The 27,821-nt window shown below is 40.1% G+C and overlaps 1 protein-coding gene across 2 annotated transcripts in view; it reads left to right on the forward strand.

Annotated features, from left to right (window-relative positions):
• Positions 1-4,444: 4,444 nt before the first annotated feature.
• Positions 4,445-27,821, forward strand: part of sbno2b (strawberry notch homolog 2b) — a 71,420-nt gene continuing 48,043 nt past the window's right edge. For both annotated transcript variants that reach the window (XM_072660550.1, XM_072660551.1), the window contains exons 1-3: positions 4,445-4,614; positions 25,314-25,499; positions 26,293-26,372. In XM_072660550.1, coding sequence (XP_072516651.1) covers positions 25,359-25,499; positions 26,293-26,372 — 221 coding nt within the window. In that variant the 5' untranslated portion in view covers positions 4,445-4,614; positions 25,314-25,358. The remainder of the gene's footprint in view (positions 4,615-25,313; positions 25,500-26,292; positions 26,373-27,821) is intronic.

A 27,821-nucleotide genomic window follows, 5' to 3' on the forward strand; every position in this document is an offset into this window, starting at 1 on the left:
GTTTTTTTGGGAAAAGTCGCATATTTTGCTTTTGTCATAATCCGAATTAGTCCGGGTCTCACACGGCCACGTCACAGTTGCATGAGTGCATAAGCCTAGATTTAAATGTCACTACTGTTCTTCAGTTTGGGATTATAATTATGAAAACAGGCCTACTTCAGGCGCAGGTATACAGTGTATCACAAAAGTGAGTACACCCCTCACATTTCTATGATAAGTATCTTTTCTTGGGACAACACTGACAAAATGACACTTTGACACAATGAAAAGTCGTCTGTGTGCAGCTTATATAACAGTGTAAATTTATTCTTCCTTCAGTATTACTCAATATACAGCCATTAATGTCTAAACCACCGGCAACACCCCTAAATGACCAAATTGAGCACTGCTTGTCATTTTCCCTCCAAAATGTCATGTGACTGTTAGTGTTACTAGGTCTCAGGTGGGCATAGGGAGCAGGTGTGTTCAGTTTTGTAGTACAGCTCTCACACTCTCTCATACTGCTCACTGAAAGTTCCAACATGGCACCTCATGGCAAAGAACTCTCTGAGGATCTTAAAATACGAATTGTTGCCCTACATGAAGATGACCAAGGCTGCAAGAAGATGGCCAACACCCTGAAACTGAGCTGCAGCACAGTGGCCAAGATCATCCAGCATTGTAAAAGTGCAGCGTCCACTCAGAACAGACCTTGCGTTGGTCGTCCAAAGAAGCTGAGTGCACGTGCTCAGCGTCACATCCAAAAGCTGTCTTTGAAAGAAGTGCTGTCAGCGTTGCTGCAGAGATTGAAGAGGTGGGGGGTCAGCCTGTCAGTGCTCAGACCATACGCCACACACTACATCAAACTGGTCTGCATGGCGGTCACCCCAGAAGGAAGCCTCTTCTGAAGTCTGTACACAAGAAAGCCCGCAAACAGCTTGCTGAAGACATGTCAACAAAAGACATGGATTACTGGAACCATGCCCTATGGTCTGATGAGACCAAGATTAATTTGTTTGGTTCAGATGGTCTCAAGCATGTGTGGGGGCAGTTAGGTGAGGAGTACAAAGATAAGTGTGTCGTGCCTACAGTCAAGCATGGTGGTGGAAATGCCATGGTCTGGGGCTGCATGAGTGCAGCAGGTGTTGGGGAGTTACATTTCATTGAGGGACAGATGAACTCCAATATGTTCTGTGAAATACTGAAGCAGAGCATGATCCCCTCCCTCCGGAAACTGGGTCACAGGTCAGTGTTCCAGCATGATAATGACCCCAAACACACCTCTAAGACGACCACTGCTTTGTTGAAGAGGCTGAGGGTAAAAGTGATGGACTGGCCAAGCATGTCTCCAGGCCTAAATCCAGTAGAACATCAATGGGGCGTCCTCAAGCGGAAGGTGGAGGAGCGCAAAGTCTCGAATATCCGCCAGCTCCGTGATGTCGTCATGGAGGAGTGGAAAAGCATCCAGTGGCAACCTGTGAAGCTCTGGTAAACTCCATGCCCAGGAGAGTTAAGGCAGTCCTGGAAAATAATGGTGGCCAAACAAAATTCAGACACTTCAAGCTGCACACAGACGATTTTTCATCATGTCAAAGTGTCATTTTGTCAGTGTTGTCCCTTGAAAAGATATACTTACATATCTGCAGAAATGTGAGGGGTGTACTCACTTTTGTGATACACTGTAATTCACTTAAATAACAGCTTTTGAATCAATTTAGTTTTTTATTATTTATCATTTTTTACAACAAGCTTGGTCCCAAAACAGCTTTACAGAGATTCACAGAGCCTCTTATGATAAAGTCAACGGCGGCAGCGGCAAGAAAATGGAATGGTTCACTATAAAATGAAATTGCATCATTTTTTTCTCATCCAAAATAAAACGTAGTTCATCAGTAAAGTCGTCTTTGCTGTTTGAAGTTTTGCGCTGTTGGTTTTACACTTCAGCTATGAGGCTGATTTAGTTAACATCTCATGGAAACTTTTACCTCACCAGTTAGCACTGGAGCTACATGATAATGTGGCTAGCAAGGTATAAAAACATATATTCCACCAATTAGCACTGGAGCTAATGTGGCTAACAGTCAATGGAAGTTATTACCCCACAGATTACTACAGGAGCTACATGTCCTCTATTGCTGTGTGTAACAGCTCTGTGCCCGACCGTGCCTGTAGGAACAGTCCATGTTTAGGCCTTTAGGTGGCGTCATACCATCATAGTTCACTACTCTTATTTAGGCTGGGTCCTGTAGTGTCTTTAGGCTCTCTGTGAACACAGGTTTTTGCTTTATGTGAAACAGTTCTTTTATTCTACAAAACTATACAATTCTATAATAATAAAAAGCCCATAATTACTTATTATGATCTGCTTTAGGGGACGTTAATAAAGTGAACATATCCTACAAAACTGACCCACAACCTCTTATAACATTCCTGTCTTATAACAAGCCTTCACACCTTTAACAAATGTCTATAAAAGCATTAATAGATTATAGATTAATAGATCAGTTAACAATATTAACGTTTACAGGTTAGCTTTTAAAACTTGGCTGATTAGCATTTAAAAAGGTATTAAAATTAGCATCAGTGAAGTTAACAGGTTTGTATGAATAAAGTTTACAAACGATCATTAATAACATTGTAACATTCACAGGTTAGCATTAATGAAGTTAACTGGTTAGTATAATACAGTTATTCCGTTAGCGTTAATAAAGTAAATATGTTAGCATGAATAGATGTAGACAGTTAGCATTAATGAAGTTAATAAGGGAGCGTAAATAAGGTTAATAAGGTTAATAAGGTTAATGGTGGGGGTGAAGCTGGCTCAGCAGTTAGTTGGTTGTTGGGCCGTTGGGCCGTTGGGCCGTTGGGTCAGGGAGCAGGAAGGGTGGAGGGCTCTGCTCAGTGACAGCTGCTCCAGCTGTGTGTGTGTGTGCTCACTGTCACTGTGTGTGTGTGTGTGTGTGTGTGTGTGTGTGCATGGATGGGTTAAAGGCGGTGGGCATATTCCGTATGTGTCCAACATTAATGGTGAATATGGTTGTTAATATTAATGCAGTTAATGAAGTAATAACCTTTGAAAAGCATAAAACTACGTTATGTTGCCAACTTTGCCGTCTGTAAGTGGAACACCGTGATCTGTAGAGGAGTTAGAAGGTTTTTGCATTTCTGAAGAAGAGTTTCGGCCACAATATTTTTTGTTGACACTTCCTGTACGAATACTATTGCACTTATCCAAAATATGCATTCTGTAGGAGAAGAAGCGTCTTACAAAAACATGTGGAATGATAATAATAATATAAATGATTATAGTTATATAATAAATAATGAAGAAAATTAAAGTGTGATTGCAGCTCAGCAGTGTAGCTGTGATATAGGTTCTAGTTTTTAGGGTGTTGCTATGGTATAACTGTGCTAAGGAGTGCTGGGTTGTTGCTAAGGTATTGCTATGGCATAACTGTTGGTTGCTAAGGTGTTGCTATGGTACAGCTTTTGATTGCTAAGCTATTGTTAGGTGGTCACTAAGGTGTTGCTATGGTATAGCTGTTGGTTGCTAAGGTGTTGCTGTGGTATAGCTGTTGGTTGCTAAGGTGTTGCTATGGTACAGCTTTTGATTGCTAAGCTATTGTTAGGTGGTCACTAAGGTGTTGCTATGGTATAGCTGTTGGTTGCTAAGGTGTTGCTGTGGTATAGCTGTTGGTTGCTAAGGTGTTGCTATGGTACAGCTTTTGATTGCTAAGCCATTGCTAGGTGGTTACTAAGATGTTGTTAGGGTTATCTGTTGGTTGCATTAATTGTGTTAGAATGGTGTAGTGATGATATCTCGAAAACTGTAGGAGAGATTGCTTCTTAAAAAGCAGCTGAAACAACAATAATAGTAATATTAATAATAATATTAATAAGGAAATAAAAAACGTTTTATAATAAAAATATCCAACTTAAGAAGAATAATAAATATGGTTAATAAGATAAAGGTAAAATGGAACATTAAAAAGCTAGCTAAGTAGGTAATTAATACTTTAATAATAAGTAAAAGAAAATAATGCACGTTTAGCCAATCAGTGAATATTAATAAAGTTGTTAATTCAAATGAAAAATGGAAATAAAGAAAATACAGTTACTGGATTAGCATTAATAGGTATAGTCAACCAGTTAATATTAATAAAGTTCAAATGAAAAATGGAAATAAAGAAAATACAGTTAGCATTAATAGGTATAGTCAACCAGTTAATATTAATAAAGTTTAAATGTAACTGTTTCTTTATTTATTTTTCTCTCCAGCTTTCAAAATCTATGTTGATGTTGAGACTCATTAATTTTCCGTTCCACCTTAAATACTGCCATAGAGCCATATGAGCAGCTGCAGCGGCGCCAGACTGCCACTGTAGCGTGTTTAAGGTGGCGCGGGGAGATCTGTGAGGGGTGAGCGCAGCGCTGCCCCGCGGCCTGAGGGTGGCGGAAGTATCGGCTTTCAGTTCAAAATGGCCTCGTCGCCCCAGCAGTGAGGAACAGCGCAGCGGCGGCAGCAGCGGCTCTCACAGGGAGGACGGAGAGACACACTGTCGTCTGTTCAGCCGAGGTAGTCCGATACACTTCTGGGAGCTGTGATCGCCAGACTGAGCGGCTGTTTTGCTGAAGGTAAGAGGATGGATCCAGCTGTTATGGTCGCGGGGAGAGTTCATACGGTCCTCAGTGGCGGAATTCTCGCTCTGGGGGTTTAACTGACAGCTACCGCCTGAACCTCGCAGCCTGAGCGGATCTGAGAAGAAGGTTTCTGCTTCTTTATTCCTCAGTAATCTTCCTCAGGTCGTCACTGGAGACTTTTCTGATACTTGTTGATCGTCTTGTTAAACTTTTCAGTGTTTAATAAAGTTGTGAAAGCTGCTGAAATGTAACGGTGAAAAATCCGGATCCAGGGAGTGGAAATCTGCTCCTGGATTTAGTTCCAGCTGCGGGGGCTGAGCTGCGGCAGCCGGGCGGAGTAGAGCTGCCCAGGCGGCTGTAAGGAAACACTGGGGCGGACTTTGACTTTCTGGATCTGGATTTGCCACAGCTTTTGAAATGTATGCGTTTGCTTAGCCAAACCAGCAAAACTATCTTAGGAGTAATGGAGGCAATATTATCCTTATTAACATTATTATCCTTATTAACAATATTACCCTTTTTATACAGTCAGTTTGTTCAGTGTAAAGCTGAACAGTAGGTGTAGGTGACTCCTCTAGTACTGAACTGAGCTCAGCTTCCTGTTTTAGGTCATATTAATAAACTCATTTATGTCTAATATATATATATAAATATAGAGTCTCCTCAGCAAAATCTCTTAATATTGAAATGCTTTCTCGTAATTACAAGATACTGTGTGTCATAACTGGATGTATATAGTATATACAGTATAGTGTGTATGTACTTTTAACAATAACAAGATACTTTCTGATAATTAAAAGATGTTCCATGATATAATTTTCATGATATACTATGTTTTTACGTCATAAAAACATATACGTATATGTATGTTTTTACAACAAAGTCTCATAATAGCAAGATAATGTCCCAACATACAACTACAACACATGTTGGCTTTATGACATCATTCCTCATCATCCTCAGAAGTTATTTTCTCATGAGAACTATGACATAATCTCTCATAATAACAAAATAATGCCTCTTAACCACAAGATGTTATATTATATTCATATAGTTTTTTACATATCATATAACATATCTTAGAATACTCAAATACTTTAAATTACAACATGTTCTGTGATATTGGGCAGGTTTTTATCATAATTAGTCATTTGTTTACAACAAATCTCATAATAGCAAGATATTTTGTCATAATAATTAGATGTTTATTTTATAGTATTGATGATATCTCATAATAACAATATAGTCCATGTCATAATTATGACATAATGCCATTTATTTTACAATATATCTCAAAACACCAGGATACTTTCATATATTAACATAATACGTTCTTTGTCATAATTATGACAGTAGCTCATACTATTCTCTTATATTTTTCATATGTGTTTGAATGTATATGTTTATTTGTATAATGAGAATAATTATAACGAGAGTTTTATTTTTTGCTTTGGAGTTTTTAGTAAACAGTAAGTAAACAGTCCCTCTGAAAGCTGAGAGTGTATATGATAATGCTATAATTCCACCAGACGGCTGTAAGCTGATCATATTGCCTCATACTGGGTCATAGAGAGGGGTCAGACTCTCGTATTGCTCGTATCTGATGTACATCTGTTGAAACCCGTGTTGGATTGTTTTCGTTCTGACTGTGGATCCAGGTGAAATGTGAAGTGTGTCTGAAACAGAAAGTGAGAGAGAGGCTTTGAGCCAGTCAGACAGAGAGAGCTGGACGAGTCTGAGCTTGTGGGAGAGGACAGGCCCCCGGCGTGATTCACAGCTTTGGGATGCTCTGAGCGAACACAGAAGAGACACGGATCTGTTTTGGCTCCTCCTTCCGCTCACTTCCCTGGTAGACGGGTTGTTCTTAGGAAGTAGTTTGAGCTTCCTCAGAACTGTTGTGATGAAACATTTCTGCAGAACGGTCAGAAAAGTTGGCTCCTGTTACAGCGGATAAGCGGACTGGGCTGGATTTGGGCTCTTGTTGTCAAGTCATTTGTTATTGGTTCCAACTTTAGTTTTCGGGCTTTCTCGGCTTTCAGCATTGCGTCACTCCTGTAAGGTGTGGAGAACAGGCTCAAACGTTTGGGTTGAGCTAATCTAGTGCTGTCCGGAACTGATAAGATTCAGTCCTAGTTTTTAAATATTTGAGTGAGCATTAATAAATAAATAAAGTATTAATAAATAAATTAATCTTATTATGTCACTGTGTCAGATTAGCTTGTGGCTGAAGTGGTAATAAAGTTGACACAGCTGCACTGATGGAGGTATTAGAGGTAATACGCCGTGGTTCCGTTCTGTTCCCTTCCGTTCTGTAGAATCAAGGCCAGAACTGTCCTCCATGTTGTCAAATTTACAACCAGAGTCTGCTCAGTAGAGACCAGAGGCGGTGTCAGATTCTCCTTCTCCCAGATCGAGCCTCAGTGTCTCAGACCGTCTTCACTGAGCCTCCAGTGCAGAAGCAGAGCGGATTTCCCCCTGGACTCCCAGTCTGTCCAGTAAATGGAGCAGTGCTCCAACGGTAAAAGTGCAGCCCCGCCTTCTCATGTTCGAGCAGAGTAAGGGTTAAACTGATTTCTGGGGAAAATACAAATTGGGTCCATATCAGCACAGGGAGACTAACTGCTGGACTTTGGAGACACTGGAGATGGAGAGACTGTTTAGAGGAGGGAAATGAGGTGGAAAATAGGAGTTGTTTTCCCACTGAAACATAGGGGATGGGTGGAGCCGTACATAATACTGCAACCAGCCAGACCTGTGGTGGCTTCACTTATGAGAGATGGTGTGCTGTCCATGTTCTCTACAGTCAGTGGGTAGTATTAGAAATGTAAATACAGTAGTATAATTAATCATAAATGAGCCTGAATGAGTCTGTTTGAGTCTGAATGAGTCTGTATGAGTCTGAACAAGTCTGAACGAGTCTGTATGAGTCTGAATGAGTCTGAATGAGTCTGAATGAGTCTGTATGAGTCTGAATAAGTCTGAATGAGTCTGTATGAGTCTGAATGAGTCTGTATGAGTCTGAATAAGTCTGTATGAGTCTGTATGAGTCTGTTTGAGTCTGAACGAGTCTGAACAAGTCTGAACGAGTCTGAGTCTGAATAAGTCTGTATGAGTCTGAATGAGTCTGTATGAGTCTGAATAAGTCTGTATGAGTCTGTATGAGTCTGAATAAGTCTGTATGAGTCTGAATGAGTCTGTATGAGTCTGAATAAGTCTGTATGAGTCTGTATGAGTCTGAATGAGTCTGTATGAGTCTGAATAAGTCTGAATGAGTCTGTATGAGTCTGAGTCTGAATAAGTCTGAATGAGTCTGTATGAGTCTGTATGAGTCTGAATGAGTCTGTATGAGTCTGAGTCTGAATAAGTCTGAATGAGTCTGTATGAGTCTGAATGAGTCTGTATGAGTCTGAATAAGTCTGTATGAGTCTGTATGAGTCTGAGTCTGAATAAGTCTGAATGAGTCTGAAAGAGTCTGTATGAGTCTGAATGAGTCTGAATGAGTCTGTATGAGTCTGAATAAGTCTGTATGAGTCTGTATGAGTCTGTTTGAGTCTGAACAAGTCTGAATAAGTCTGTCTGAGTCTGAATAAGTCTGTATGAGTCTGTATGCGTCTGAATAAGTCTGTACGAGTCCGTATGAGTCTGAATGAGTCTGTATGGTCCTTGTTCACTAGGGGGTATGTGTGTGTTTGCTGCACTGATGGGACAAATGCTGAATGTTTGGTCTGTCTTGTCTTAACAAAGTTAATAAAGCTGCATTAATATGGTTAATAGTTTAACACTAATACAATAAAATAATGTAACTATTAAAGTTAACAGACAGTGTTAATAAAGTTAGCAGGTTAGCATTAATACAGGTAATACGGTAGGATCAAGAGAAATAATGAGAAAACATTATTGAAGGTAATTAGATATGATTAATAATGGTAATAAAATAATTTTAATAAAGTTAATTATGTAGTTTAATAAAGGTTTGCATTTTCAGCATTGTTGATGTTTATGTTTGGACCTCATTTACAGTTGTTACACGTGTTGTAGTGTTAATTAATCATTAAGTGGTTATTGATGGACAGTTTAATAAACCATTAATAAACAAATATTAGAACACTCTTCTTTCAAAGTGGAAGAGAGAGGATGCTGACGTTCAGTTTTCTGTGATGCAGAATAAATAAAATACTCTATTATTATTAATAAAAAAATCATTATTTATTCTTCATTAACAACATGAATGAATTTTATTCGTATTTTGTTCTGTAATGAACAGAGTGTGTAGGGAGTGTGTGTAAGAGCAGGTAAGCCCCCCACAGACTCTGAGGGTTTAAGGGGTTAAGTAGGGCTGAGTGAGTGTGAGCTGAGTTACAGTAACGTGCTGCTGATGATATCAGTGCGGTTTGTTCTTTAATGAGAATCAGCGAGATTTGTGAGATGTTCCTGTTCAGTTGGCCGTGCTGGGCGGGTCTAACCCAGCTGTGTTTTCCTTCCTTAGTAGAGGCCCACTGTCTCTCTCTCTGTCTCTCGCTCTCTCTCTCTCTCTAAAATACGTCTCAGTGCAAACCATTAATACAGTTTAGATTAGCAGGAATGAAGACAGTAGTATAAGTAAGACAGTATTAGTATTAAGTTAATATTTAGTTATTATATATTACATATTATGTTAATATGGTATACTGTCATAGAAATATACCATATTAAAGATAATACGGTACTTTTAGTAAACGACATTAATAGCATTAACAATAACATGAGTTAAATAGAATTAGAATAATAAATAATAACCAATAATAAATAATATAATAAATAAATATATATCATTATTATTATTATTATTATTATTATTATTATTATTATTTATGGTTGTAAAAAGAACCAAATAAACAAGAATAAACAAAGTGATTAAATACATTTAAAATATAAAGTAAATACAATTACAATTATTAAAGTTAAGAATTCAACATTCATAAAGTTAGTACAGTTAATAATGTTAACTTAAAAACGGAATATTGGAATTTATTGGAATAAATAATAACCAATAATAAATAATATAATAAATAAATGTATATCATTATTATTATTATTATTATTATTATTATTTATGGTTGTTAAAAAGAACCATAATAAATAATAAACAAAGTGATTAAATACATTTAAAATATAAAGTAAATACAATTACAATTATTAAAGTTAAGAATTCAACATTCATAAAGTTAGTACAGTTAATAATGTTAACTTAAAAACGGAATATTGGAATTTATTGGAATAAATAATAACCAATAATAAATAATATAATAAATAAATGTATATCATTATTATTATTATTATTATTATTATTTATGGTTGTTAAAAAGAACCATAATAAATAATAAACAAAGTGATTAAATACATTTAAAATATAAAGTAAATACAATTACAATTAATAAAGTTAAGAATTCAACATTCATAAAGTTTTTCAAACAGTATTAGTACAGTTAATAACATTAATAAGGTAGTATTTATGAACTTAATAAAATAGTATTAGTACAGTTAATAACGTTAGTTTTTATGAACTTAATAAAATAGTATTGGTTGGTCAGTTAATATGGTTAAAAAGGTAATATTAATAAAGGTAATAAAATAGTAGTAATAACACTAATAATAATGAATAATAAGGCCTTCTAGGAGCTGCACTGTCTCTGATTTGTCCTTTCAGACGGACTGTAGAGTCTTTTAAGTGCACTGGCTAATTTTCTCCCTCCGTCTCCTTCAGCTGTCCAGCAGCCGAGTGCTCTTCACCCCAGTCTGACTCGTATTGTCCTCTTGACGACAGGGTGTGTGTTGACGTCACTGAATCAGAGCAGAAATAGCTTCCAGAGAGAAAGACGTCAAAGCTATTATAATCTAGTGTCCTCTGTGACGAGCCGAGAGTGAAATTTAAGGGTGTGGGGTTGTTATCAAAAGTAGTGATGGTTGGTCAGGTCTTCAGAGCTGGTCTTCTCCTCTTCCTCCTCCCATCATCCTGACCTTCAGCTCTCTCCATTTCTCTCCCTTATTTCCCTCCATCCCCTTCCTAAAGGAGGACAGGTGAGATCCCCTAGACCACTCAGTCTACCATACTGTAATCGGGTACTGTACACCAATCAGCCATAATATTAAAACCACCTGCCAAATATTGTGCAGGTCATCCTTGTGCCTCCAAAACAGCTCTGACCCATCGGGACATGGGCTGAAGGTGTCCTGTCATATCTGGAACCACCAAGATGTTAGCAGCATCTAACAGGTCCTGTAACTCCCTGTTCCAACTGAAAATTAACATTGTAAGCCACATGTCCAAATGTTTGTGGACACTCCTTCTACTTTAAGCTGCACCCATTGCTGACACAGATGTGCAAATGCACACACAGCTTGTCTAGTCCCTGTAGAGAAGAAGTACTGCCAATAGAATAGGACTCTCTGGAGCAGATCAACATCATGACCCTACTGGCTCCATGCTGTCTAATGCCAGGTGTGGACTAGAGGGGTATAAAGCCCCCCAGCATTGAGGAGCTGTGGAGCAGTGGAGGAGCTGTGTTCTCTGTAATGATGGTGAAGGATCTCTATCCAGTACCTTTGGATGGGATGAGTTGATGTGGTGGGGTGGTGATCATCATCCAGCATCCTGACTTCACTTGTTGCTGGATGCAATCAAATCCTCACAGCAATACTCCAGAATCTAGTAGACCGTTTTCAGTGTGTCAGTGTTATTAGACAGGCGTAGGGACAGTGTGCAGAAAGACCTCCAGCATTCTAATGTTTACATTTTACTGCTTAATTAACACACTACAGACTTCACCAGCTACCTCAGGGGGGCGCTATACCGCACAATGTGAAGAAACTATAACTCGCACGACTGTCTGTTCAGGGTCGATGAAATCGTGATGTGTTTTGTACTGCCAGGTCTTTGGCAATACACTTATCCCCATCCTGTTTAATTACCTGTAAGTTCTCAGGTGAAAGCTCATGTGTGAAAGCAGCTTAGGTAAGGCAGGGCTAACACCAGAGAGGTCACACTGGGACACTTTACAGTGGTACAGTCTTATTTCACTGTCCAGTTACTTTTGGCTGCTCTTGACATGTCTCATTTATGCCCCCCCCTCACTCCCATTTTGCTGGATGGAGAAAGTGAAAAATGTTGAGGCAGCAGTGGATAATAGCTCTGTCCATTTCTCCATTCCTGGAACCTAGAATTAGGTAATGCTTCACGTATTAAGCCTGAACATGGACATCATTCTGAAGGGGCAACAGGATGAACAGGACCCTGCTGTTATGTTGGCACGGCTGGGGTAAACCGCTCTATGTGTAGCATTGATTGGAGCCTCGTAGTCAAATTAATTGGCCTCATTGTAAGCATATCAGTACAGAGCACATTGTTTCCCGTCTTCTCTGTTAGGGTGTCTTAAAGGTCAGCAGCCTGATTACATAAGTGCATTCAATATAAACCATGAGCTACAGAATTAATTACAGCTGATTGACGTCACGATTTTGGCCTCTGTGGTTATTTCATTAAAGGAGGCCGGAATTATTTCATGTTTGATCTGTGTGGGAACATTCTTAATGATTGCATTTTGAAGACACTGACCAGCATTGAGAGTTCTGTGAGTGTCCTTATGAACCACGTTCACCAAGTTCAAGCAAGGCCTGTCAAATCGTAAAAGTATTGGGACACCTGTTCTGAAACCAAGGGTATTAAAAGAGCTGACCCTGCTTCTGTTGGAGTAACTGTCTCTACTGTCCAGAGAAGAAGACTTTCTACTAGATTCTGAAGAAGCAAAGTCAGGATGTTGGATGATTGATCACCACCCCACCTCATCCCTCCATAAGTACTGGATGGAGCTCCTCCACCATCATTCCAGAGAACAGAGTTCTTCCACTGCTCCACAGCTCCTCAATGCTGGGGGGCTTTATACCCCTCTAGCTCACGCCTGGCATTAGACAGCATGGAGCCAATTGGGTCATGATGTTGATCTGATCCAGAGAGTCCTATTCTATTGGCAGTACTTCTCAAACATTTGGAAATATAGTGTAGGTATTATGGCGGACCATTTTTTTAAATCACAATTTGCTCTTAATCTCAGCGACTGTACAGAATCACAGTACTACTCATTTATCAGGCTTTTAGTGGCATTTGTATTGTTGCCCTGCTGTGAATTTAAGTTTTGGGTGAATTTAGTATTTTGTGTTTCTCTGGGATATTTACAGTTCGTGTTAATATAAATATAATTGTAATAATAATAGTAATAACAGTAAGTATAATATGTATAGAACTTTTTTGCTTCACATTAGCTACAAACACACACAAAGTTTCCCAGAAAAACATGGTCAGAAACTCCCCATACCACAGCATAAAATAACTTATCCAGCCCAGACAGAGTCCTTATGAGTCTTAAAACAGTCCCCCTCTTCCAGGGAATGAAGGGAAACATCCCCACAATGATTTAGAGTCACTCATGCAATCTGGGAAGCGAAAAAGTCGGCCAGTGGGCAAAACCAGTACAAAAACAAACGAACACAAGCATGTCAAGACGATGACCCCCTTAGAAAAGAGGAGATAGCACACCATGTTAACATTAAGACGTAATATTTAGTAACTAATGTGACTCATTAACTACTACTCTGAAGATTCTCCTGGTGAAAAATGAAAGACAGGGTTAAAAACGTAAATGTATCTAAAAGCAAGAACGACAGTAATTTACATTTACAGCATTTAGCTGACGCTCTTATCCAGAGCGACTTACAAGGTTACTGGTATTACAGAGGAGGGCCAGTGTAGTGTTAGGAGTCTTGCCCAAGGACTCTTATTGGTGTAGCGCAGCACAGTCACCCAGACTGGGAATTGAACCCCAGTCTCCCACATGGTGAGGTAGCTCAGTGGCAGGTAGTGGTGTTATCTGTTGCGCCACACCAACCTCTATGATAATCCAAAGGCACAACCCAAAGAGAGGTCAAACACAACGCCAGGTAAAGCAGCCAAAACAGAACCAGCACAGCAAACAAAGCCCAGAAGGGAAAAGCCAGAAATGAAGTCCCACAATAAAGCAGGTCAAAACTCGGAGAGTACAGGAAGGAACTGCTCGGTAATCTCAGAGAAAACGTGGGTAAAACCTTCCAACAACGACAGTCCAGCATTTATAATGAAACTAAGATTCCATACAGGTGAGATCAGCCAGTGTTCAGGTGACGTGGAGCAAAGAAGAGACTACAGAGTGGGCAGGTGAGACAAGGCGAGGCCGAAAACAGACCCCATCATCAACATTAAGACCTATACGGTTTAATATACTGCAGTCAGGGATGCCTAGAGCCTGCCTGTTCAATTGGAAAACTGCAGCGGTTTAAAACTTCGGTAGATATGAACCCTGATCTCCTCAGCACTTGTCTTCTGAAGGAAAGCACCAACAGAAGCTTGATGAATGAGCTTTGTTCAACCACAGGGTTTGCTATGAAGGGGTGTTTTTGGTAGAGGAAGTGAAAAGGACAGTTGTGTGATTCTAGTCAGTATTTCCGTGTTTGCTTTGAAAGACCAGTTGGAAGTTCTGGGATTTCGGGGAAATTTCCTTGTGTCGAGGCTGAGCAATACTGGAGAAACGGCAGAAATTACCTAATGTGACCATAGAGTCAGAACAAGCTGAGGAGACAGAAAATATGACAACACTGTTTCCCCACATGGTTTAGAAGGCGTGGGCAAAAACGGCAGAGAACGCCTGGAGAAAAAGCATCTCGAACACAGTCAAAGCTAAACTAGAACCACAGATATTACGCTAAGTTCTCATGTTCCTCTGGAAAATCCGCACTGTAGACTGTCTTAAAACCTTCTGGGAACGCTCCTCACTGCTGCCGGCTGGGAATAATGTCCAATAATGACGCTGAGCGGATGCCTAAGGGTGCTCTGTTAGAACACAGCGGTAAAAACAAAGAATCTAAACTGAATCAGGATTAAAATAAAATTTTCGTGAATCGGCTCCAATCCAGATCCACTAATCAATACCAATATATTGATCAAATCGATATTACAGTTAATTAAATTATTTGACATCGATTATCAGTTGAGTCATCATCGAGTTCATTAACGATTATATCAGCTGCTGGAGTCGCTCAGTCGGCTCAGGGTTGAAGTTCTCCTCCAGACTGGGCAGGACGGAGTCACGTGACTACACACACAACAGTATGTTTTTAAGAGGACAGTACATGAACACAAAGTGAGGAAAGTACTGACGGAGTAACCGATATGGGCAAGATTACGTCGATCAAAGTTTCTGAATGCAGTTCCCACTGATACATTATTAGTAATTGTCAGGGTCAAAGACTAAAGTCTCAGTGTTGTCTTGGCGCTCCATCCACCCACAGCTTTCCCATGGTCGGCTTGGGTTAGTCCCTTTTTCTCCTCAGCCTCTTGCTGCTTTTGGAGCTGAAGAACTTGAGATTCCACCAAACTCTTCAAATGTCATGGCCGAGTGGCCGGTTCTTCTACGCTGAAAAAAAGAAACTGATGCAGACGAGTGTATCGGTTTCACAGTAATGAAATGTCCTGCGTTAATGGAATATATGATGTATTACAGTTCACAGTTGTTGAGAAACTGATGAAAATATTTGAATCAGGATGATGTAAAGTCATCGGGCCTTTGACACCAACTGTCCTTAGGAAGAACGTTCTCCTGAAAATCCACTTGCACAGTTTTTGAGAAGGTTCTGATGTTCCCCAGTGTTTTCTTATTTGTGCAGTTTGTGCGGACGATGAGGTCCATCATGGTAAAAGGCAGAGCACAGCGGCCGGACGAATACACGAACAAACACAGGTGTTGGGCTGGTGCGCCTCGGCTGTCGAACTCGACATGCGTTAGGTTGAATTCGTGTTTGCTCGTGTTTGATGATGTTTGGTTGGCTGTCAGTTAGAACCGAGGTTTTCACACGCTGCTGCGCCCACTGAAACTCAGCGCACGCTTTCCTGGTTAGCCAGCAGCTCGTTTTTGCTAAGCTCTGCCATGGATGATGCCATCGTTTTAGACTGAGAAGACTTGCTCATCGCCAAAAACCTCAAGTACACTTCAGACGCTGTTCTGGAGGAGGAATGCAGTCCTGTTATTACAGTTCTGCCGTCTTATACGAGGTGAAGCTAACCTTTTTAGAAAGCTGATGGTGTTGCTCTGAAAACTGTGTGAAGAAGAAGATAAAACCAGGTTTGTCTTGATTATCCAGTTTTTCTGTAGCGATTCAGAAGGTTTTTAGGATCCACTGGAGGAGATTAGTGCTTGGAAACTAAATACAGCAGCCAAACATTTTGTTTTTCTGACGTGAGCCAACATCTGTCTAGTGTGTGTCTCAATAACAGTCATTTTATCTGAAATCACATCATATTGCCCCTTCTGAGCTTTTATCTTGCAAATGCCAGAGGTGCAGAAAGTAAAAGTCCTACTGCCTGGGTCACTCTGCAGCTCAACAGATGAAGTGATTTTTACATTTTGGGCCTGAATTCTGCACCACTATCCAACGCAGAAGAAGCTCTTTGGGCGCGCACTGCTGCCTGCCTCTGAATTTGCTCTTCAGACAAAAAGAAAAGACATTTGATTTTAAACCAGTGTTTTTAATCTGTAGTGGGAAAATAATCATTTATTTATTTAACAGTTTCCACTCCCATGTTTGTTGGGCCAACAAACAGCGGAAATGTGTCATCATGAGATTCATAAACGGAAAAAAGTGTGCTCGGAACAGAAATACGTCACGTCATGTAAAGGGGTATACTGGAACTGTGTTAGCGACCGCAGAACATCTCGTTGCCATTTTAGGGATTCCACAGCATGCGTTTTTACAGTCCACTCATATGAAGCCAGGTGCAGCCTCTGTAATTGGGCTTTCAATCATTTACCTCTCAATCTGGCTGGTCTTGAACTGATTTGGATAGAGCGCTCCATCCAACCTTACCCATCCTATTCCAGGAACATCAGGGAAGCTTGTTCTGGCGGGGATGTATTGGCACTGGTTTAGAATGTGCCATCTAATCACCAGCTGGAAGAAACATGTGGTCAGATGTCATCTCGGTGACCTGGAGTCGAACCGCAGCATCTGACAGATGATGTTTGGGTTTCTGGAGCCAAAAGGAAGCAGCGTCACGCTGACCAGCAAGGTCAGGGGCATGCCGAGAGTGGGTGGAGCCTGACAGTAAACCAGTTCAATGACCAGTGAGAGGAAGGACAGCGTAGAGAGAGGCTGGTTAGAGGCCTGGTCACATTCAGGAGCTGCGCTGAGCGTCTGGTTTAGCTTAGTTTGGGGCTGAAAATGGGCCAATCTGCCAGGTTCAGATCAGAGAGTCAGTTCCACCATCTGTAGGGAATTTGATTAATTCTTTGATATTTTCTTAATGATTATAGGTTGTGTTGAGGGCAGATACAGTGTATCGTTTCAGTATTGTCATTGCATGTGAGCAATAATCACATAGCAGGGATGCAATGTCATGAAAGTCAAAATTAATTAAATGGCAGCTTTTAATACAAAAAGAATTGTTATATTTGATAATATCTGCCCAATATCATGTATTTTATTTCAGTCTCGGATACACAAAGCACATTATCATTATAATAACATGTTGGACCAAAGACTACTGCGGTAATCTGGTGAAAATTACTGTATGTATATATATATATATATATATATATATATATAATATCAAGAAAAAAAACTTTGCAATGTCAGCTTATATATATATATATATATATATATATATATATATATATATATATATAATCATGCAGTCCTAGTTGTGCTGAATACGTTTAAGCCTATAATGGACAGTAGTAGGCTATAAATAGTTATCACTCAAAATATAGGCTTAAAAAATAATCTTGTCAGCTGTGGGGAAACAGACTACTTAAACAAAATGATCATAATCAGAATCACATCTACACTTATTTATATCCTACTGAAGGTGTAATGCAGTAAAAAAAGAGATAATTTAAATTGAAGTTTAAGGCAATATTTCCAGTTTGTGATTGGAGGGTTTAGTTTGTTAAAGGGTGGTGCGGCAGACTTTAAAAATGTTCTATTAGTGAATCTTTATTTATCTGTTCCAAATCTGAGACACTTCTTATTGTTGTTGTATCGAAAATATTGTTGAAAACAAGTATTGCATGGCCCATACATATATATATATATATATATATATATATATATATATATATATATATATATATATATATATATATATATGTGTTTGTGTATATATACATATGTCAACTTTACAGGAGGAGGAAAGAACCTTCTTAACTTACAATGGAAGTCAATGTTAAAAAGATTTTTTTATTCGTAACTCGTTTTGGAGCATTTCTATTGGTCCATTCATGAAATTCTGATACAGTATAAAGAACAGCTGCAGATTCATATTAGAGAGAAAGTGTGAAATTACAAAATTGGAGATACAAGATTTTTATGCAACAGTATCTATACATCAATCTATTTATCACAGTTTGGTTCTTCAGATTGTTACGCTTGTTCATGTTTTCCTGCATTGTCACCTTCATCACCTTCAAGAACTGACTGTTCACTCACTGCCTAATATGTAGATCCACCTCTAGACAGGAACCACTGGACCCTGATCATCAGTGCTGTTCACTTCAGCTGTCAGTGGTTTTAATGTTATGGCTGGTCTGTGTATGTTTATAACATGAAAATATTATACAAAAAAAATAGAAGCTCATAAGCGAGAACCAACTGTGACTAATGAAGTCATTATAATTTGATTATTGAAGTACAGATACTGGCTGGGCTTGCAGTGTAGAGATGATGAGGAAGGTCATCCAGAACTTCACCACAGGGTCTCTCAGGTCTGGGTCACGCTGCTTCAATTTCTTTTGGAGTCGAGGTTAAATATGATCACACTGGGCTTCTGTATTTATTTGGGGCAGCAGAGTAATCTGATAGAATTCCAGGATTTATGGTTCCTTCATTACACAACATCCCAGGACAGCGTTTATGGCACGTTATGAGTGAATGCTCTGTTGAATGCTCCTTTGTTGCCCAGCGGACTGATAACTGTTTCTGTGTCTCATTTCCACTGATTGAAACGGGTCGTGTTTAAAAACCCTCATTAATTTTGCAATATTTTGAATGGTGCTGCTCGCCTGTGTGTTCGCCTGTGAAGTAAGTTATTCCCCTCGTGAAATTTTAATCTCTGACTAAGTTCTCAGAGCGTTTACGAGCTAACAGTCATTTGGTTGTCTCAAAACGACGTACACACGACTCGTAAGCGCAGTGATGTTATCAGCCTCTTAAGTGCTGGTTGTCTTTCATCGAGCCGTGTGAAACCCCATCCACTCCTACTGAGGAGCTTTGAAATTCTCACACGTTCTGTAACTAAAGGCTCACCGAGATCAGGTGACGTCATCTGTCAGAAACGTCACGTTCCTTCAGAAGCTCACTGGATTCTCTCAGCACAGAGGGATGAAGCGCAGCAGCCTGTACGTTCAGCTGAGCCTGGTCTGGACGGGATTACATGAAGATGAGGTCCTGAGGTGATTTCCTCTGTGATCTGGATTGGCTTCATCTGTGTCACTGAATTACCTGCTGTTTGTCACTGAACTGAAGCTTCTGTCCAGGATCCCTAACTAGATAATGAGCTCTTTTTGAATTGTATCACGGAAATTAAATTAAATTAAAGATTTTTATTGTAACTTTTTATCACCCCAAACTGAAATAAGAGCCACCGCCTAGAATCATGTGACCACCTTTGCTCACACATTCAGGTACTAAACTTTCTCATCCTGCAGTATTTTAATCCCTGTCTGGATGGGAAAGTTGTGTATTTTTATTACCTTAATAAAACCTTTACTAATCCAATACCAAGAATACTTGGTTCTATACCAACAGGACTACGCCATCTGTACCAATACACTAATGACACTTCGTTGACCTACCTCTGTAACAAGATTAAATATGCTCTAATTATCATTAATAATAATAATTCAAATAACTAAAAAAACTTGCTGAAGTTAAAAATGACAGAGTTGGACTGAACTACAGTACGTTAGTGTAGCGCAGACATTTAGATTTAGATTTAAAAGCCACTGAACCACTGATTTCAGTTCATTTGCACCATCGCCAGCATTCACTAGGAACATATTGCAGCCATACTGGATATATTTTGAAGTGCAGTAACAAACGTATTTGACATTAGCTGTAGTTTATTGTGAAAAGTAAATATACTAACTAATAAATAAAAATAAACAAAGCCACTATGAATTCTGGGAAACCCTGACCCATACAGTACAGAGTGGTAATTATAATTAGATTATTTAAGTCCAGAGACTGCCGTGACTGATTTCAGTTGAGGTTAGCTGCATTTAATGATGACAAGTAACGTTGCTTTTCAGAAACACCAACCTATAAGATCCTGTTCAGGCCAGTTCATTTGAATAGCACAGCAAAGTGATGCCCAACTTCCCAACAGGGCTGAATGTCATGGAAAGGACAGATGCAAATTTGGCCTCAAATAAAGCTCGATGAAAATGATTTCTCAGAACTGTCTTTATTGGGAGGCTCAGGCATCCTGGTTGGTGTAGTTCTTTGGCTGAGCGCTGCATCCTGCTTTCTCCGCTCATAAAAGACTGCAGACTGCAGTTTTCCCCTCGCCACGGCAGGCTGTCCTCGTGAGCTCTGAGCCGTGACAGAGGAGATTACCAGAGTCACACTCCCTGGATGACTTCCATGTGCTCCAGTGGTCTGCCCACACTCATTGTGACACATCAGAACATGAGTAGAGTGGAAAGTCAGTGAAACAAAAGGGAGGGGAAACCCGTACTAAGCTCTAATTTGAGGACGAGATCAAGCTTGAACTTTTAAGACTCAAAGTCTCAAAGTGCAGAAATCCTTCCTTTTCATAAACCGCATGTAAGCATCAAGACGGGGGGGATTCGGGGGGGGGGGGGGGTTCTCAGGAACTCACGCTGTTGTTGCCTTTGAACGCTGAAGGTGTTAAATGGCAACAGATCAGACAAGAGGATCAGACGAGAAGCCACGTGAAACGGGAGCCGCAAGCCAATCGAGGCAGGAGTCACCCGAGCTCAGGTCGTGGAATAATCCCCCTTTGCTTTAGAGCCTCAGTGCTAGGCCACCCAGGAAAGCCTGAGCCACCTACTGCAGCCTGTAAGGTAATCGAAAGATTAATGGGAGTCAGAGGGACTCTTGTCCTGGAATGAACTTCGCCAGCTGCAAAGCATTCGTCTCCCCGGGCGCATGCAAGCACGTTAAGTAACTGATTGAAAACACCAGGATATTATTTTTTTTCCTTTGTGGTCATTGGAACTCCCCGACCCAAAAGGGGCTTGTTTTGCTGCTGAACCAGCATCATTTATTTGATATAAGGGCATGTTATGATTTTGCATGATTCATTAGTAAGCAGCCACAAAACTGGTCTGTGGAAGATTTCCCCCCAAAAAAATCACCCTAGAGCCATCAGATACCTTATGCGCTAAAAGTCCAAATGTTTGTGGACACCCCTTCTAATGAATGCGTTCAGCTGCTTAGAGTTGCACCAATAGAAAAGGGCTCTCTGGAGTGGATGAACATGAACCTGTTGTGTTTCTGAAGTGGTGCAACTCCTTTGGCTTCATAGAATTTAGGACCGTGGTCATTTTATTGTAGACGTTATTAAAATGCATTGAATTTAATTTTGATAAACTATCCAGCAGCCCTGTTTTCATTGAGGGATTGTGGTGAGGCTGTGCAGTGGAGATGTCTGAACTGGTCTTATTGTAAATTTCTGTGTTCATTCATTTGTGTAAAATTGTAAAGGTCATCAGAGGTTTGCGGGGGAGGATGGGAAGTTACTAAAATCTGGCCCTGGTTTGCTTTTAATATAAAACTCAGCTTGTTCCATACAGCTGTTTCGTTAATCCTCCTCTGGAATGACCATCACTCTGGATCTGACCGTATTACTTAGTTGGTTTTCCAGTAAGGATGAAGAGGCTTTCCAGGAAGAGGTCATTCTGAGGGCCAGTAATGATCGGTAACCTATTGATTGTCCTGCAGGATGGCTCTGCTAAAGAGGAGAACCTGATTGCTGTGGTGCTTGAGCTGCTGCAGCATCTGGTAGTTCAGAAGGGGATGGATCCAGCCAGGTGGCTCATGTTTGGAGCAGCCGACTGAAGTCCTTTACCAGCCCAATGTCAGTTTTGTGGTTTTGTGTTCAGGTTTATGAAGGCAGGTCAGGGAGTGGTTTGGCTTCTTCAGGAAGCTGCTATGACTGGTTCAGCAACGTCCTTCCTCTGACTCTGCTCTCAGTTAGTTCTGAGTAAAACTCTTAACTCCAGGCTGCACCAGAACCAGCAAGGCGCCCCTGCTTTTGTTCCCCAGCCTTTTATAAAAGTGTTTGTTATTTTAAAATGAATCCAGCTGCCTTTGATTTTTGATTGGGTTGAATTTAGGGAACTGAATGTGGCCCACAGTTATTGTACTGAGCAATATGTTTGATACTGTATCAAATATTGATATATCAGAATATTATATATCAGTATTATACACTGATGTATTCTTGTATGTATTATTTTTACATTTTCACTGATCGGAACATTAAAATCACCTGGCTAATATTGTGTAAGCACCCCTTGTGCTACATCTGACCTGTCGAAATGTGGACTCCACAAGACCTCTGGAGGCATCCTGCTGTGGTATCTGAAGCACCAAGACTAATGTTAGCAGCAGATCCTTTAAGTCCTGGACGTTGTGAGGTGGGACCTCCATGAGCACCAGTAAGCCCTGGGTGCCCAAAACCCTGTCACTGAAGCACTTTTGGTTTCTTTTGGAACTGACCACTGCACACCAGGAACACCCCACAAGACCTGCTTGCTGATGTTCTGGTGATGTTCTGACCCAGTCATTATCTAGAACATCACAGTCTGGTTCTTGTCAAAGTGTCTCAGATTCTTATACTTGTCCATTTTTTCCTGATTCATTACCTTCATCATCTTCAAGAACTGACCGTTCACTCGCTGACTAATATGTAGATCCAGCTCTTGACAGGAGATACTGGAACTGGATCATCAGTGTTGGTTTGTGTTGGTAAGTGTAGACTTTTAATATGATGCAGTTGGATTGAAATCCTCATGGTTCTGAAGTTTACTCCTAGTATAGGAGGGTATATACACACACTGTAAACACTGAGGCCTCTTTAGGTGTGTTGTTCCTCCGCCAGGTTTCTGTTGTATATCTGGAGTTTTTTGATCATGTTGAAATTCCAAATTCCAAATTCCCAGTTTGTGGCAAACTAACCACTGATTCCTGCAGTTCTGTCTGCGTTCCCTATCAGAAGACCTAAAAGGCCCTCACACAATCCCCAAACTCCTAAACTGTAATATTCAGGATCACATGAGTCTGATTCTCAGCAGAGTCAGCGGAGTTCGTCTGAAACCACTGTGCGGTTCATCACTGAGGCTTTGTGAGCGTTGGATACGGTTATGCCCAGGTCTCGTCTCGCACGGCTTCGGTGTGTAGGAGTGGTCACATGTCAGCGTGACAGAGCAAACCTGGGTCTGTCTTAACAAAGAAGCCTTCTTCTGAAGCTTGTGGTTTTGTGCTTTTTAACAGGTTCTCCTTCACCTTCTTTCTCTTTCTCTGTTACCCTGAGTGAGAGATGTGTTCAAAAATATCAGTACGGTGATGTATATAGCTACATAACTACATGTCCAAATGTTTGTGGACACCCCTTTTAATGAACGCATTCAGCTACTTTAATTCACACCCACACAGACATGCAAATGCACACACAGTTTGTCTAGTCCCTGTAGAGAAGAAGTACTGCCAATAGAATAGGACCCTCTGGAGCAGATCAACATCATGACCCTATTGGCTCCATGCTGCCTAATAATGCCAGGCGTGGGCTAGAGGGGTATAAAGCCCCCCAGCATTGAGGAGCTGTGCAGCAGTGGAGGAGCTGTGTTCTCTGAATGATGGTGGTGGTGGAGCTCCATCCAGTACTTTTGAATAGGATGAGTTGGGGATGATGATCATCATCAAACACTCTGACCTCACTTACACTCATGTCGTTGACTGCAATCAAATCCTCACAGCAATGCTCCTCCAGAATCAAGTAGAAAGTCTTCTTCTCTGGACAGTAGAGACAGTTACTCCAACAGAAGCAGAATCAGCTCTTTTAATAGCCTTAATTTCAGAACAGTGAAGGAGCAGGTGTACATATCAAATACAAATACATATTTATACATGAACGTCTGTGTGATTTTTGTATTGATGAGCCTCTGTAAGTAGGTGGAACTTTTTGGAAGTCACTTTCTTTACTGCCCCCCCCCCCCCCCCCCCCCCCCCACTACCCCGTTTCTTTCCACCTACTCTCATTTACTGTACACCACGGTGGAGTAATACAGGATTTAGTCAGCGAGAAGTCAGATGTTTTCCTCGATGGCTCGCATGCTGAAGTGTTGCTGCTCTCATGATGCTCTGAAATCTGTCAGTGATACTTTTAGTGGTGAAGAGCATAACCTCAGCTTACGACTGTGAGGGTTGGCAGTGGAACAGTAAAGTACTGTAAGAACTTTGATCATCTACATATATCATATTAAATGGATCAGAGATGCCCTGATCATTATTATATGTACATGTATATATTATATTCATATATTTTATTTTAACAGCCAAACTTACTCATGGCCATGGTTTTGAGTTGATACACACACACACACACATTCTCTACTGTCTGCTTGACAAAGTCTCTAACTAAATAATAGGACTTCTTAATTATGGCAAAATTAAGATTTGTAGATCATTTTTCATTCTTTAATATAATTGCTGATTCACTTCGGAACCATCATGCATTTATTAAACGTTTAAAAGTTTTTTTTACAGTGATTGACCTTTAAGTATAAACTAATTTATTACTAAAGAAAATGAAAAGATGAATAAATAGTAAATAATATATAATGGGGTGCACTGGATTTCCAGCACAAGACAAACTAACAGCATCATTGAATCACAGTAATCATATATCTGGAATATTATTATAATTATTTTGATATAATCGTTGGTAGATAAAATTGTTTTCACCCAGCCCTAATAAATAACATTATTTACTGTTTAATGAACAAAAATTATGTTTCAGCAGTTCTGTTCAAAATTCTATTGCCTGTTAAAATAACATGAAATTAAATATAGACCTGCATTAAAATCAATCAAAAATGTAAGAGATCTTCTAGTTTTGAGGACTTCTAGGAATCTAGTTGTGCACCCCTTTATTTTAATTAAAAAATTAAAATTCATTAATAAATATTTCATTAATTCATTAATAAAGTTTCATTTTTTGTTTTGTTTGGGTTATTGTTGCAGTTTTGCCGTGTCAGATACCCTTATCCATATTTTATCCCAAACCCAGTTTGCTGAAGTCATGTATCTCAGTATGTGGAGTTATGCCATAACTTAATTTTAAGGATCTCGCCCCAAACTCCTCCTCTCCACCCTTTATACACTCCGCTTCCAGTCCAACCACATGTCAAACAAACTTTGCGCCCACCTCCTCCCCATCTCCTCCTTTACTCCCATCACTCACCACAACTACAGGGGGTACCTGGCTGTGGTCCACAGTAGCAAAACCTCATATAAGTCATGTACCCCAACATGGTTGAAAACAGCGCTGCTTTCCTGCTCGCTGATTCCTTTCATTCCTGACCTTTGGGTTTCATGTTTGTGTGTTTCAGGGCATGTCGAGTTTGAGACACTGAGATCTGCACTGCGTTTCTCACATGGTCAGCCATCATGTTTCAGACTCTGACCTGATGCCTTCCCTCTCTGCTTCATCTGCCATGGATGGGCAGAACTATCCACATCCAGAGGGACCACAGCTGGATACTGGAATCTTCGGCCTGGCCTCGTCTGCTATGGAGGTAGCGTGTTGTTTTCATGTGTGTTTTCGGTTTTAGAAGAAGGGTTGCAACATCAGTGTCTGGCCATATGCCATAAGGGAAGTTCAAACTGATTGCACAATCACTTATTCCAAGAGGTTTGGGCCCCTTCCAGAAATCTGACATTTTGCTGTGTTACAATATTGTGAAGCTGAGTTTGGCTGAGTTTGGCTGAGTAGACGGCTGAATCCATAATCTTCGTAACAGCACACACAGTCCTGGAAATAATTGCATGACAACAATGTAAAGGGAAACTTTCAGTAAAGGCTTTGGTATTTATTATTATTTTCAACTTCTGTTCTCCGGTGGTTTCTAAGATACTCAGAATTTACCAAAACAGTAAACCTTACATGCTTCTATCACTAAAATCAAGACTGGTTGAAAAAAGAAACAGGCGCAGAAACAATGCTGCTGATGCATGTGGGTGACGACATGACGTTGTTGTGGTGTCACAGTCATTCTGACAGATGGCAGACACAGTTCCTGATAAGCGGATGTAACCCATTCGAAATACCATGCCGTCATCAGCAGGACTTTCCTTCTGTGGGAAGGATAAATAGTTGATATTTGAGTTATTTTGCTGTACAGTGAGGTTTTCACACTAGCACGTAACATAACAGCGGTCAGGTTTCTGCGCTCGTTCAGCAGTCGTTTAGGTGGAGCAGGTCAAAATGTGTGCTACCTATTGAGATTTCAACCCATCAGCAACACATTTATGTACTTTTTGCCTTCTGTCTCACTTCCTTTCTTCTGAAACGCATCTGTTCTCTTTCAGAACCCGATGCATTTCTGCACGCCATGGAGTTTCACACAGCAAGCTTACAACCTTTGCTGGCCTGTGCAACCTGGGAGCCAGTAAGTACTGTCAGACTTCATATAAACTTAGGGCTGGTGTCAGCATCCCCATCGCCATGCTGAACGGACTGGCACTCCCTCTCTATTTATATTTAATGTTCAGTTCTTAATCCTAATGCAGAAACTATTCTTAATTATTTGGCAACTATTTGGTTTGGCATATCTTGCGGAATCCCTCAGGGTTATATTTTAGGGCCTATAAAACTGATGTTAATTATGACGCAGATGTTACAATCGGAGTGAAAAACTCAAGTGTGGGCCTAAGGGGCCAGCATGCAACTGATAGGTTAACTGCTTAAATAAAAATCTAAAAAAAACAAAAGAAAAACAATCTATAATAATATATATTAAAAATTGGTAGATAAATACATATATGGCCAAATATTTTGTAAACATACATGAATAGAAATTATTGTACTTTCAAAAATCTTGATCTCAGTTTTTGCAGTTGTTCTCAGATTTTTCAGTTTTTTAATTATACTACACATGTACATTCTACATACATATTTAAATGTGTTGATAAATGGTTAAAATATATGTCCCTTATTTAAAAAAAAACTTTTGCAATTTTTTTGTATATAAAATTGACAATGATATGTTGAAAATATATTCTAAAATACCATTAAAAAAAATAATAATAATAATAAATGTGCAAACCATGTGCAAAGAAACGAGTGACTGAAAGCGATACCGCTCTCGCTCTCTGAGACCAATGAACATTGAGCTGCTTTGCATTGCTGAAGGGGAGGGGATGGTTAACCCACTTTCATTTTAATCAGAAACTGGTGGCGAAGCTTCCATGAAGCATTGACACATTAACACACATTACCTGTGGGCCTGACTATCTCCGCTAAATGAATGGTAGTAAAAGCAGGTTTGCATTACGCTGAGGTTTCCCAGCTCCTCTGGAATCGTACTGTGTTTTGTAGTGTTGGAATAACTGAATGGGCTTGAACCGATTGATAGTCGTTGTGACAGTGTTGTGAATCGCCGCGACTGTGGAACATGTTGTACGATGCACAGAAGGAATCATTGGGAGTCTCTGCTTTCTGTCTGTGTAATTCATGGCCGCTCTAAGTGAAAGTCTGCCAAACGTTCTGTAGCAGCTCAGGCCACCGTGGTAAACCGTGGTCATGCTTGTCGAGCAGATAAAGCTGTCCTGCCTTCTCTGGTGAACCATAAATGAGGGCGTAAATGATTTTGACCTTGTACATACCTCGGGTTCATGAAACCCTGTAATAACATGTAGCCCAGCCCTGAGCTGGACTTCATATGGTGAACTTTAGTGGGAAATATTGGAACCAGAAGCAATTTCTGAACTATAAACATGCAATTACCTAATTATAAGCAAGAAAAATGTCACTGCCCACCTCCTTGATACTCAATGATGGCTATAAGGTGCGTGTGGATGGTAGGATGGAGGGTAGGATCTCATTGGTATTGAACTTA

Source organism: Salminus brasiliensis, chromosome 17 (assembly GCF_030463535.1).
Source record: "Salminus brasiliensis chromosome 17, fSalBra1.hap2, whole genome shotgun sequence".
Classification (NCBI taxonomy): domain Eukaryota; kingdom Metazoa; phylum Chordata; class Actinopteri; order Characiformes; family Bryconidae; genus Salminus; species Salminus brasiliensis.